Source organism: Hydra vulgaris, chromosome 13 (assembly GCF_038396675.1).
Source record: "Hydra vulgaris chromosome 13, alternate assembly HydraT2T_AEP".
In the NCBI taxonomy this organism is placed as follows: domain Eukaryota; kingdom Metazoa; phylum Cnidaria; class Hydrozoa; order Anthoathecata; family Hydridae; genus Hydra; species Hydra vulgaris.
In genome coordinates, this window is record NC_088932.1 from 44,075,001 (window position 1) to 44,087,500 (window position 12,500).

The following is a 12,500-nucleotide window of genomic DNA, read 5'->3' on the forward strand; positions in this document are numbered from 1 at the left end:
CGATGATTATAAAAATGTTGTTGCTAGGATAACCTCACATGAAAAATCAAAAGATCATTTTGCTGCAGTGTCAATGATAATGCAATACAAAAAGTCTACTCGAACTGATGTTGAACTTCAGAAGGAAAATGAGAAGTTTTGAAAATACTGCACTCAAGTCTTGAAGAGGGTTATTGTAGTGATAAAGTTTCTTGCTGAAAGGAATTAGCTTTTCGTGGTGACAATCAATTGCATAACTCTCCTAACAATGGAAATTATCTTGATTGTATTGATCTGTTAGCAGAATTTGATCCAGAAGACATTCAAAGATATGGAAATCCAGGAAATGTATCATATTTTTCAGCAAACATATGCGATGAATTCATTAATATATTAGGAGGCAAAGTTTTAAAGCAAATTATTTCTGAAATCAAGGATGCTTAAAATATTATGGAATTAGCATTGATTCAACCCCTGATATTAGTCATGTAGATCAGCTCACACTTGTTATTCGCTATGTACTCAAAAACAGAAATGTAGTAGAGCGATTTCTTCAATTTATTCCAATTGAACACTATGATGGAAAATACGTATTTAATCTTGTGGTTGGTATTCTTCAGTTTCATGGAATAAACATCAAAAATTGCCAATCACAATCTTATGATAATGCCAGCAATATGAGTGGAATATATTCTTATGTGCAAGCTAGATTCAGAGAGATTAATCATTTAGCAGAATGGGTTCAATGTGCTGCCCACAGCTTAAAATTAGTTGGTTCAGCTGCCGTGGAGATTTGTTCAGCAGCTGTAAATTATTTTGGTGTCACACAGTCAGTTTATAATTTTTTCTCAGCTTTAACGAAGAGATGGTCGACTCTTAAAGAACTTCTTAAAGAAAACGTATTTGCTTTACAAAGCTTATCAGAAACTAGGTGGTCCTCTAGAAGTGATGCCGCAAGAGCTTTCTATGCAAATTACCTACAAATTCGTCAAGCATTATGTGAAGTCACTAACAGCAAACATCAACCACCAGCAGCTGTTCATGAAGCAAAACCACTGGTTAAACATTTAGACTACTTTGAAATTGTGTTAATGTGTGTGATTTGGAAAAGATTTACTTCAAAAGATGAATATTTTCAATAAAGCCTTACAGGTGCCGGGTATTGAGCTGTGCACCATCATTAAACTGTACGATGGTCTCAAACAGTATTTTCATGATACACGCAGTAAGTTTGAAACATTCGAAGGCCAGGCAAAAGATCTTACGAAATCTGATTACAAAGAAGCTACACAACGCAAGCAAACACGGAAGCGATTTGATGACGAAGTTATGGGTACAAGTAATCCCAGTTTAAATGTTAGTGCCAGTGATAATTTCCGTATTCAACAGTATTACGTTATCATAGTCAGACTTAATAATGAGATGGAAAAACGCAGAGCAGCTTATAAAGTATTGTACAAAAGGTTTAACTTTCTTCTTGACAACAGATCTTTGTCGAGTGAGGAAGTAATGGCTAAAACCAAGGCTCTAATTCAGTTTTATCCATCAGACCTCGAAGACGAATTTACCGATGAGTTTTTGCTGTTTTCTCAATTGTTTAGTGATGGTAAATCGGTGTCTGATAAGATTAAGCTGCAAATAGACAATAAACTAGTTGCAAGTTTTCCAAATGCTAATATCGCTTTCAGGATTTATCTTTCTATATTAGGCACGAATTCAGAAGGTGAACGTTCTTTTTGCAAATTAAAACTGATACAAAATTATCTGCTTTCAACTATGGGACAAGCCCAACTATCCTCCCTAGCACTGCGATTAATTGAAAATGAAGTAATGCGGGAGATGACATTTGAAGATGTTATAGTTGTTTTTGCAAATACCAAAAGTCGAAAAGTTAATATCATCTAGTTATAAAGTTTGATTATAAACATTTTTATCAATTATGAATATTATGCTGCATCTGTATGATTGTTTTATTAATGAAATGAAAAACACTTTAAAATTTCTTTTTTTTTTACTTCTTTTGTAGGCCCCTGTAGATTCGTAGGCTCTAGGCACAGTGTCTATAGTGCCTAATGGATAAGATTGCTTTGTATATATATATATATATATATATAAAGTTATAATTAGTGTTTATCAAATAAAATTCAAAATAAATATAAAATTATATTTATATAATAATTTTATATAATTTATTTATCGGTAACTAAAGGAAAGCTATCAATTTATTATATGAATTACAAGCAAGTGCTTATTTAATACAAAAACATTTTAAAACGTTCAAATTAATGTCGGTTATAAAATTAAAAATTATATTTTCTACCTTCGATGGTGAAAATTACATTTTTTATTAAAAGAGTTAGGAGAACTCTTAAATCGTGTTTTTTACCATATTAAAAAAAATTTATAAAAGTTACCTTGAAAAGTCAAGACTAACAGTTAATTTTAACTTTTTTACAGGTCATATTGAAACAAGGTATTTTGCTTCCAATTCGCGAGATAACTGTGAAAGCATTTTATACACAAATTAAGAATCGTATAAATGTTTGCTTAAATTTGTTTCAATTTTTTTTCGAAACAAACTAATCAAGTTATATATAAATTTACTTTTTCTGTAAAATTTAAACATTGAAACGTAGTTTTCAAGATTTTCAATGGGAAAACCTAGTGGAACCCTTACGGGACACCCGGCGCGTATACCCATATGGACCCAAGAGAAAAACCGCGGCCAAGATACGGCAGGTTCCCGATGGGTTTCCCAAATGAGTCATTGTTACATTCCCAAATGGTCCCCTTACGGTTTTAAAGTACGGAATTTGACTTGGACCCTTACGGGATACCCTGCGGGCATACCCATATCGGGATACCGTTGGTCTTTCCATAAGGGACCCAGTTGACAACCCGTATGGGCGCCGTACGGTAACCGTATTTCAATGTTGGCTGGGTAACTATCAGGTACCAAAAACTTTGTCAAAACAATCCGAGTTCTCAATAACTTTCCGAGGGCCACATTTGTGAATTTATTTCTCCCAAATTATTGTAAAAGTACAAGGGACCCTTAAATTTTCGTCAGGGTTCCTTAAAGACAGGCCTATAAAGAACCTTGAGGTTTTTTGAAGGCGCGCTAAGCAGTCCCTTCACCAAACGTCCTAAACAAGATGAATTGCACGCATAGAGACTTTGTTGAAAAACGTGGTTTATAAGATTATCAACTGACTTTAGTTAAGGCACTCGAAAAGTAAATTTAATTATTTGAATTAATTGTCTTGATTTTTTTTGGTTCAAGGCTCTCCTATGTTTCTACGATGTCTGCCTACTTATTTACTTATATACTTAATTACGATTAACGATAACTGAAGAACGCCTGACTAAGCTTTTGGCAAATTCAATTATAAATGACTATGCCGAGACATTACCCTACGAAAATGTCATCTTTAGTTTACAAAGGAGAAAGGTCTCAAAGTGAAATTAGTGTGTTCTGATTAGTCTTTATATTTAACATTTTGTTGATGAACTATCCAATACCATTCTTTTTAAATTATATTTTTATTTTTGTTTTAATCATATATTACCAAGTTCAAATAATGAGTATTTATGTGCAGCAATAGTTAATACAAAGTTAATTGTTGCTTTCATTAAATTGTAATGTGATAGTAGACACGAAAGACAGACGATAAACAGTTAAATTCATGCTTAATTCAATATACCCAGCAATTCAAAGTTTGGTACACCGAACAAAATTTTTTTATGAGCACCACAAAGTCTTTTAATGAGCCTGTATAAATAAGTAAAGCAAAGAAGTCTATAAATATATATAAAACAAGTGTATGTGGAAATATATTTTTACAGTGGCATTTAAAAATATAAAGTCACTTAGATTTTTTTATCAATTATTTTAAACCATTTCTAACTTTTTAAAAGAAATTATAAAAAAACACACTTTTTTTTATTTGGAACACATTACTCAATAAAAATAAATAAAAATTTAAAAAACTTTTTTCTTATGGTACAAACCATATTTGGTTTTTGGTTCCTGGATATCTAAATAAACAAATCATAACAAAAAAAAAAAAAAAATGAAAATTCTCTATTAAAAATTATTTATATTTATTAATTGATTATCATTTTACTTTTATTTATAACAAAACAGCAAAGAAAAATCAAAACAGCATAAACTGCACTTTTTTGTATATTTGTGCAGACAAACTGATATGTTTCAGTCTGTAAAAATGTTTTGTTCGGTTGATTATGAGATCATTTTGGATTCATTTTGACGACTACTAAAATATTGCAATATAAAAAGTAAAACTCTTAGAATCTAGTTTTTTGCAAATATTATAATAAACAAAACCTTTTGATAAGTTGACTATAATCTAGACAAGTAAGGACATATAATGTTGAATGTAAAGTAGTAAGTGTGAAACACGAAAACTTACTTATAAAAATGTTTTTTAAATATCAACTATATTTAAATTTTGATAACTGATTTTGATAAGTTTATTTAAAACATTAAACCAATTAAAATAACAACTAATATAATAAGAAAATTATACTACAAAATTATTTCTTTTAATCTTGGTGAAAAGCTTTGGACAAAGAGCAATGGTGTAGTTAAGCATTCTATTTTAATAAAAAATAATTTAAACATTTCTTTTTTTCATTCTGCATATCATCTTTACATACCATTAAACTTCATATCGTCGTTGGCCAGGTAACATCTCACTTGTGTAAAAAGCAAAATTCTACAGGAGACTGAAAAAACTATATATTTCAATGAAATGAGGTTTTAAAAGTAAGAGTAAAAAACAAATAACTAACAAATTATATTATAATTTGTAAGTTAATTGTTTTTACCTCTTACTTTTAAAACCTCATTTCATTGAAATATATAGTTTTTTCAGTGTCCTGTAAAAAAAATTTTTTAACACAAGTGAGATATTACCTGGCCAACAACGATATGCAGATTAAATACTATCTTAATTATAAAAGTTCAAATTTTCTTATTTACAGCTTTGCTTTCGTTTTTTATCCTTTTTAAGCATTTATTGACAAACAGCAACAAATCTATTAACATAGAATTTAACAGCCATCTAAAAGCAGAAAGCAGGCTGCAGGATTTAAAATAATGCACTATAGAGAGTTATTAGTTTGATAAAACTATGGTCTACCAATGGTAGTTTCCTAATATAGTTGTTATGTTTACCTTGAGACTTAGCTTTCACATTTTAGATACATCTGTCGAAAGTACAATACTTGTAAAAACCAGGTAATTTTATTAGTTAATACTTTTATTATTATCTTTTTAAAAATCAAAGTGCACAAAAAGACTTGCACCCTTATCCAATGCATTTTACACAGCCATACATTTTATAAACCTTTAAACATACAAAGTTTAAGTACTACACATATATTTAATTATAATTAACATTATCATAAATTATAAAAAAAAAACATTTTTATTTTTTTATTCTTAATTTGATATAATGTATATACATATATATAAATATATATATGTATATACATGCATATATATATATATATATATATATATACATATATATATATATATATATATATATATATATATATATATATATATATATATATATATATATATATATATATATATATATGTATATATATATATATATATATATATATATATATATATATATATATATATATATATATATACGTATATATATGTATATACATATATATATATATATATATATATATATATATATATATATATATATATATATATATATATATTTATATATATATTGATATATATATATATATATATATATATATATATATATATATATATATATATATGTATATATTTGTATATATGTATATATATATTTATATATAAATATATATATATATAATATATATATATATATTATATATATATATATATATATATATATATATATATATATATATATATATATATATATATATATATAAGTATGTATGTATATATATCCCTGCCAGCATTTTATATGGGATCTATATGGGTCCTTTATAGGCTTGTAAATGGGCCCCACAAAGGGTGCCCATCTGGGGCCCATGCAAAGGTGTCCGCGGGGCGCAGATGGGCCCGATATGGGTTACCCCAGTGTGCAGCCCATGTAGGGCCCATATGTCGTCCCCAAACACATCGCACGGGTCCCAGATGGGCAACCCAAGTGGGGCCTATATAGTTTTTTGAAAACTTTGTACGAATTTAGGATAGCTTATATGGCATATTAAATATCAAAATTTTATAATTAATACATTAGATTGTGTATACGTATGTATACAGCTATAGCCACCATAGGAAAACAAACATCATGTATCACCAGAAACTGCATGTAAGCATTATGTATCACCAGGTTATACATAATGCTTACAGGCAGAGCAAGTCATTAAAGTTAGCTGCATGTTATAACAATATATATGCAGGTAGTACAATTTCAGAAACAAAATTTGTGTTGTACTGTTACATTTTGAAATAAAACATTTTTAGTGGGAAAACAGTAAATAATTTAACTAATTAGTTTTTTTATGCATTTACTCAACCAAGTTTGCTTTATATAAACATTATATTATAGCTAGATTATACAGAAGATCCAGAAATATGACATGTATCCTAAAAATAAAACTGGTTAATCACACGAGTACATAAAAAAATTTTGACCTTTTTAATTAAACACATATAGTTTTTTATTACTCAATAATAGCATCGTGGATACTTCTCGATGACATTACAAAGTTACTGAAAGCAAGATAAAACTGTAATTGTGTACAATGCAGCAAATACATCGAAACACCATAAATAATGAAATAAGACTGCAAGTTTAATAGACCACAATATACTAAATCAAGTTTGCATCATATATAACAATATATTACAGCTAGATTATGCATAAAATCCAAAAGTATTACAACTAACAAGTACTCTAAAAACAAAAGTTGTTAATTGCACGAGTACATAAAAAATGTTGTACTATTGACTTTGTTTATGAATTCACAAAATGAAACACATACCCTTATATATAATATTTTACAGCTCAATAATGGCATCGTGGATACTTCTCGATGAATTTATAAAGTTATTGAAAACATGATAAAACTATAATTATGTACAATGCAGCAAGTACATTGAAGCACCAAAAATAATGAAATAAGACTGTATATATAAAGTAACAGTCCAGCCAATTTCAAGTCGATATTATTTTATAGTGTTTGCTTTAATAAGCATTATCGGAAACTCATTTTTTGTTTATTAAGTGCTCGTAGGTGGAAAAATGTATTTTTTAAACGTAAAACCTAATTAATATTCTGGTTTAGTGACGTCACTAAACCAGAATATCAAGTATAGGACAGCGTAAATGCTTTGCTATGCAACATGCATTGGTCCGTTTTCGTCTTTGCATGTGTTATTGACATCACGGCTTAGAATACTAGCTATTGTTGGGCATTCGTTGGCTACAGATTTATTTATAATTTGCAATTTTCAACAAAGTAGTTCCTTAAAAATATAACTTTAGAAAAAACAAATAACAGATAATCAAAATAATTTTATAGACACAATTCTAATAAAATGACACTCAACTTAAAAATGGCTGGACTGTCACTTTAATGCACAATACAATTTGTATCTATTACTCGTAAAGAAAGCATAATAATTGTTCATAATGAACATTGAACAATAAAACGAAATAATAGTATATATCTGCATGTGCACGTAATAAGATCAAGTGCTAATCTGCATCAACACTATTTGTTTTCTTTTGTTTTTCTCTCTTATCTCTTTCTGTGCGAACACCGTTTCCGGTCTCTGGCACCTCCCAACCATTTTCCCACTTGTTGTTCAACATCTTTTCGGTTACAGTCCCTTGTGCAAGCACTTTTCTTGATGGCTTCTAACATTAATAATAAAACAAATAATTAAAATGTAAACAGCAAAAATTAGTAATAAAATGAAAATATTACATTCATGTTCAACAACCAAATAATAAAAATAAATTATTATTTTTATTATTTGGTTGTTGAACATGAATGTAATATTTTCATTTTATTATATGAATATTAACTTTGGCAAATATTATTTATTTAAAGTGTAAAATAAGAATTCAAATTCTGACATTTAACTGATATTCTAATTCAATAACAAAGCTAAAGAATGTAACATCAGTTAGAAGCAACTATAACTACATTGATGTATCAAAACCCCAACTCACTGTAAATGACGGTGAAAATTTCTGATGTGCTGAACAATCTTTTGCCTTTAGTTTCCTGCATGTTAAACAAGATAGCCAAGTTTTTTACCATGAGGAAATTCATAATCTTTTTTGTTGTTTCCCAAATATCACGTCCACCCAAATCACTCAAATAGCCAATCTATGCACAATATGAAATATATTGGGCAATATTTTTTATGTAAAAAAAAAACAAACAAATTGTTAATTATAAACAAAATCTACATAACTAGCAATAACTGTAAAACATCTTTTCAATACATTGGATGGACAAATTTTAATATTAACTATATTCAGAAATAATTTAATGCAAAAAATTTCAAGCATTTTTTTTATAATATTTAAAAAAAATTTCTTAACTTACTAATGCATTAGCAAAGTCATTATTTTTCAGCCGTTCATTGATATTTTTCATTGATTGCATTGGAAAAACTACACCATCGGGAAGCTCTGTCTTATCTGCACTCTTGTTGTAATGGTGCAGCAATATTTGCAGCATGTTGGTCTGAATGCGTTGAGTTTCCTGAATTTCCTTTTGAGTTTGCTTTATCCCCTCCATTGACGTTAAAATTCGTAATATTAAGGAGTCAGTAGTTGCCGATTTTGCTGCTATATTTGAAAAAAAAGCATAATAGTAATGAATTCGTAAATTTTGTCTTACATATAGATACACTGCTAAATTGAAAAACAAAACAAAAATTTAAATGCTAACATTGAACAATGTTCTGACGCTTCTGGGTCAGTATATTCTTTTGGTGCCCCGTCGGTGTAGTTTGGTTTGATAGTAGTGGTGATGTTTGGTCTGCATGAACTATTCTTCGCATTACATCACCAGAAGCTGTTCATAAACAATAATATTATATAATCAAAACTATGCATCTCAACATTAAAGTTGTATGCCATAACAATTACTTTTTTAGGCATTAGTAAAAATAAAATTTAATCGAAACCGTAAAATAAACATACACTTAACATGTTCACTTTGCTGCGATAAAACTGATTCCTCTGATTCAGTTTGTTTATTTGCATTTTCTGAACGTGTGTCCATTGCAATGCATCCTAAAGAATATACTAACTTTCACTAACAATATAACTAATTAACTAATGCATATAACGGCAGTATCAAATTGTAACCAATAATTTCATAAATGGTAACACGCTTAAAGAGGTAGACTAGAAAATTTTAAATTTCAGTAAAGTAAAACTGTTTAAGTGTAAGATTAATGTAATGTAATTTAACACAGAAATAATTATTTCTTTTAGTGTCATCACCAGACAAGATCGATAATAATCATTTTAAAGTTTGGTTATAAATATTACCTTTCGGATGACCTTGAATTAAAAAGTAGTCGTTAAAAAAGCTATTATCTTGTTTTCGTTAGCATATTACATCTATTTTGCATATTCAATAATATGTGTGTGTATATATATATATATATATATAGTATAATTAAAATTATAAATATCTGGATTAGCCATTCAAAATTACAAACTATGCCAAAGTAAAATGTTACATCAATATATTAATTAATATTCCGTAACTTCAACAATGCAGAATTTATGTACACTCTTGTTATGAGAAATTTAATTAACAAAACTGACCTTGTGAGGTTTGGTGTGGCTGCACGGATAATTCAGCAGCAGATATATGTCTTACTAAATTCATTGGGGGGTGCTGGAGGTAAAAATTCAGTTTGCCGGTCAGATAATTTATGACATTTCTTCTGTTTTTTTGATGTCATTATTGAACTTGTATCACTATTACTGTTAGTATCATCTGCCGGTGCAATAATTTTTCTAAAAAGTACAAAGTGTTTGTGAAAAAATGAGACGGTACAGAAACTTAATACAAAGCTAGTTTAGTGATCAAATTAATTCTGCTATAGTTTTACTATTTCGGTTAACAAACCTTTTGCCATGTCAGATATTTTATAATAGCTCTAATATATAATTTATACGACACTTGAAACATGCCGACTGTCTCGATACCATGCAAATTGCAATATATAATTAAATTAACCTTTACCACTGGCCTATGGTAGTAACACGTTTGTAGGTATTATACTATACAGCACATAAGAAATGAACTTTAAAAAAGTAAGTCAATTTAGTTTAGACTCTGAATTTATCATTGTTTGCTCTGTAATATATTACTTCAATTAGTTAAATTGTAAATTTTATGTGAAATACATCACAAGATTTCTTTTATATAATATGAATGCAGAAATGTACCTTTTACGTCTTTTACCATCTTCTTCTCGATCTGTCTGCAAATCAGACGAATATTCAGCTACTTTGCATTTTTACACCGCTCTCTGATACGAAACTAAAATTATTGTAAAGTATACCATGCATGCGTTTTACTTCTATAAAATTTTATATTTATATTATTATATAATTAATTTAACTGCAATTTATAAATAAGTAAAAAAAATTTGTATCACTTCGAAATATTATTCTGTATCACACATTTCATTAATAAACTATATATACAATATTACTACATTCAGTTATGTAAACCTGCTTTTCCAAGTGTTCTAATTTTGTACTTATTCCAATTCTTATTGAGATTAGCACTGGTCTGCTTCGAAATCTTATGTTTTGACTCAGTGTCGGGCCAGAAACACTCATCTTCTTCTGCAGAAGTAAACCATTCTACTGGAATGATGTCTACTGTTCCGTAAGTTATGAATTCAACAACTGCAAACATTTCCTACTAAAAAAGTTTAGTTCAATTCACACAGCTGTACCAATTATGTTGTTGCAAAGTTTCTTAATTAATAAAAATTGTCTTAATATTAAAAACTATTAATTGCTGTGCAACAATGGTACTGCAATATTGCCATCTTCAAATGGCAATAAAATATATTTTGGGTTCAAATCTTTTATAGATATATAACTTAGTTTCTTTAATATTCTTCTCACTTTATAAATTCCTAAACTTGATGACGACAAAGGATATGTAAAAAAGGGGACAGCTTCCAAAAAGTTTTCATATGCAATTACTGTATCATAATTTGATGACTCAATATATTTCGCACAAGAACAATGTCTTCATGAATTTTAAAACAATTATTTCCAGGTAAAACCGTAATAATCAAACTAGCTCCTTTATATTGGCCATACTGTTCGTAAGTATTTCGTGGAATTATGTAAATGTTTACAAATTTCCTTGTTTTCTTCAATTTTACAACATCATTCTTTTTCAGCACATCGACGAAGTATTTGGTTTATAGGATTTTGTGGGCGTCTAACCAGTTTTTTCAATTGCCCTAAATAATTTTCAAAAGGAAATGCTGCCACATTATCCAAACTGCCATACTTTCTACAGTCATTTACTACATGAATAATTGAATGTACATTATATACAAGTTCATGCGACCCATATATAGTTTCAAAGTTTTTCACAAAAGTTTTTTAGCAGGTTTTCAACATAATCACAAAACTTATTACACAACTTTGGATTAAGTAAAAATGTCATAGAAACGCTTAACAGTAAGAAATTACGATAAACATTATCAGAAACCAACTTAAATAAAATAGTAGGTCCAGTATATAATAAAAATTGGCGCAACTCTGTTGCCTTCCATTGTTGATACTCATACAGTGATCTTGGACGTCTCGCAAACTCTTTAGGAAAATATTTTTTAAGTGATATAAGTTTTTCAGATATTTTATTAACTGTGTTAGCAGACAATCTATTTTTTAAATCGCCCTTGATCCATAAAGATATGATCCGCCTAACTATTCCCAAGCATACAAGGTGCATGTAATCAAGAGGACATTGTGTAACAAGTCCTACTGGCAATTCAGTTAACGGTGAAAGTGCGATATGGTGATCTTCATCTTTTTGCATGATAAAGTCCGCATCAGTACGTAGTGTTGAATTTGTATCGGGAAACGTCATTCTATATTTCAAATGGACCCCTTCTTGTATACAGCGTTAACAGCCATTGTAACTGCAATGTCCTTTTATACATTTAATAAAAGCTCTAGCTGGGGCGTCACAAGTTATCGCATTTATAAATATGTCATATCATTTTCCACGGTGTTCTAAACCTTCAGACAGAGACTTCATTTCTAAAATAAAATCATTTAAATATTCCTCTACTGATGTTGGCTTTGTCTTGCCTGTATAAAGTCCAATAATAAAAACTTGTTTTTTAGGTAATTCATTTACACATCCGAGTAACGGCCAAAGCTGCATATTTGAACTATGAAAAAGTGGAATACCTTCAAATTTATATTTAAAGATAGTGCAGAAATGTC

General features: G+C 28.8%; 1 protein-coding gene across 1 annotated transcript; it reads right to left on the minus strand.

Moving 5' to 3' along the window:
- Positions 1 to 8,586: 8,586 nt before the first annotated feature.
- On the minus strand, positions 8,587 to 10,559 carry LOC136089914 (uncharacterized). The gene is made up of 5 exons (XM_065816013.1): positions 10,464 to 10,559; positions 9,834 to 10,028; positions 9,198 to 9,290; positions 8,944 to 9,069; positions 8,587 to 8,840 (listed from the first exon to the last, which is right to left on the minus strand). The coding sequence occupies exons 2-5, from the start codon at positions 9,895 to 9,897 to the stop codon at positions 8,587 to 8,589; spliced, it is 537 nt and encodes a 178-aa protein (XP_065672085.1). The 5' UTR covers positions 9,898 to 10,028; positions 10,464 to 10,559.
- Positions 10,560 to 12,500: the final 1,941 nt, after the last annotated feature.

Coding starts and splice junctions, on each gene's coding strand:
- LOC136089914 (XM_065816013.1), bottom strand. CDS start 9,897: ATGAATTTAGTAAGACATATATCTGCTGCTGAATTATCCGTGCAGCCA. Junction 9,070..9,197: donor GCAAAGTGAACATGTTAAGT/GTATGTTTATTT, acceptor GTTTATGAACAG/CTTCTGGTGATGTAATGCGA. Junction 8,841..8,943: donor GCGTCAGAACATTGTTCAAT/GTTAGCATTTAA, acceptor TTTCAAATATAG/CAGCAAAATCGGCAACTACT.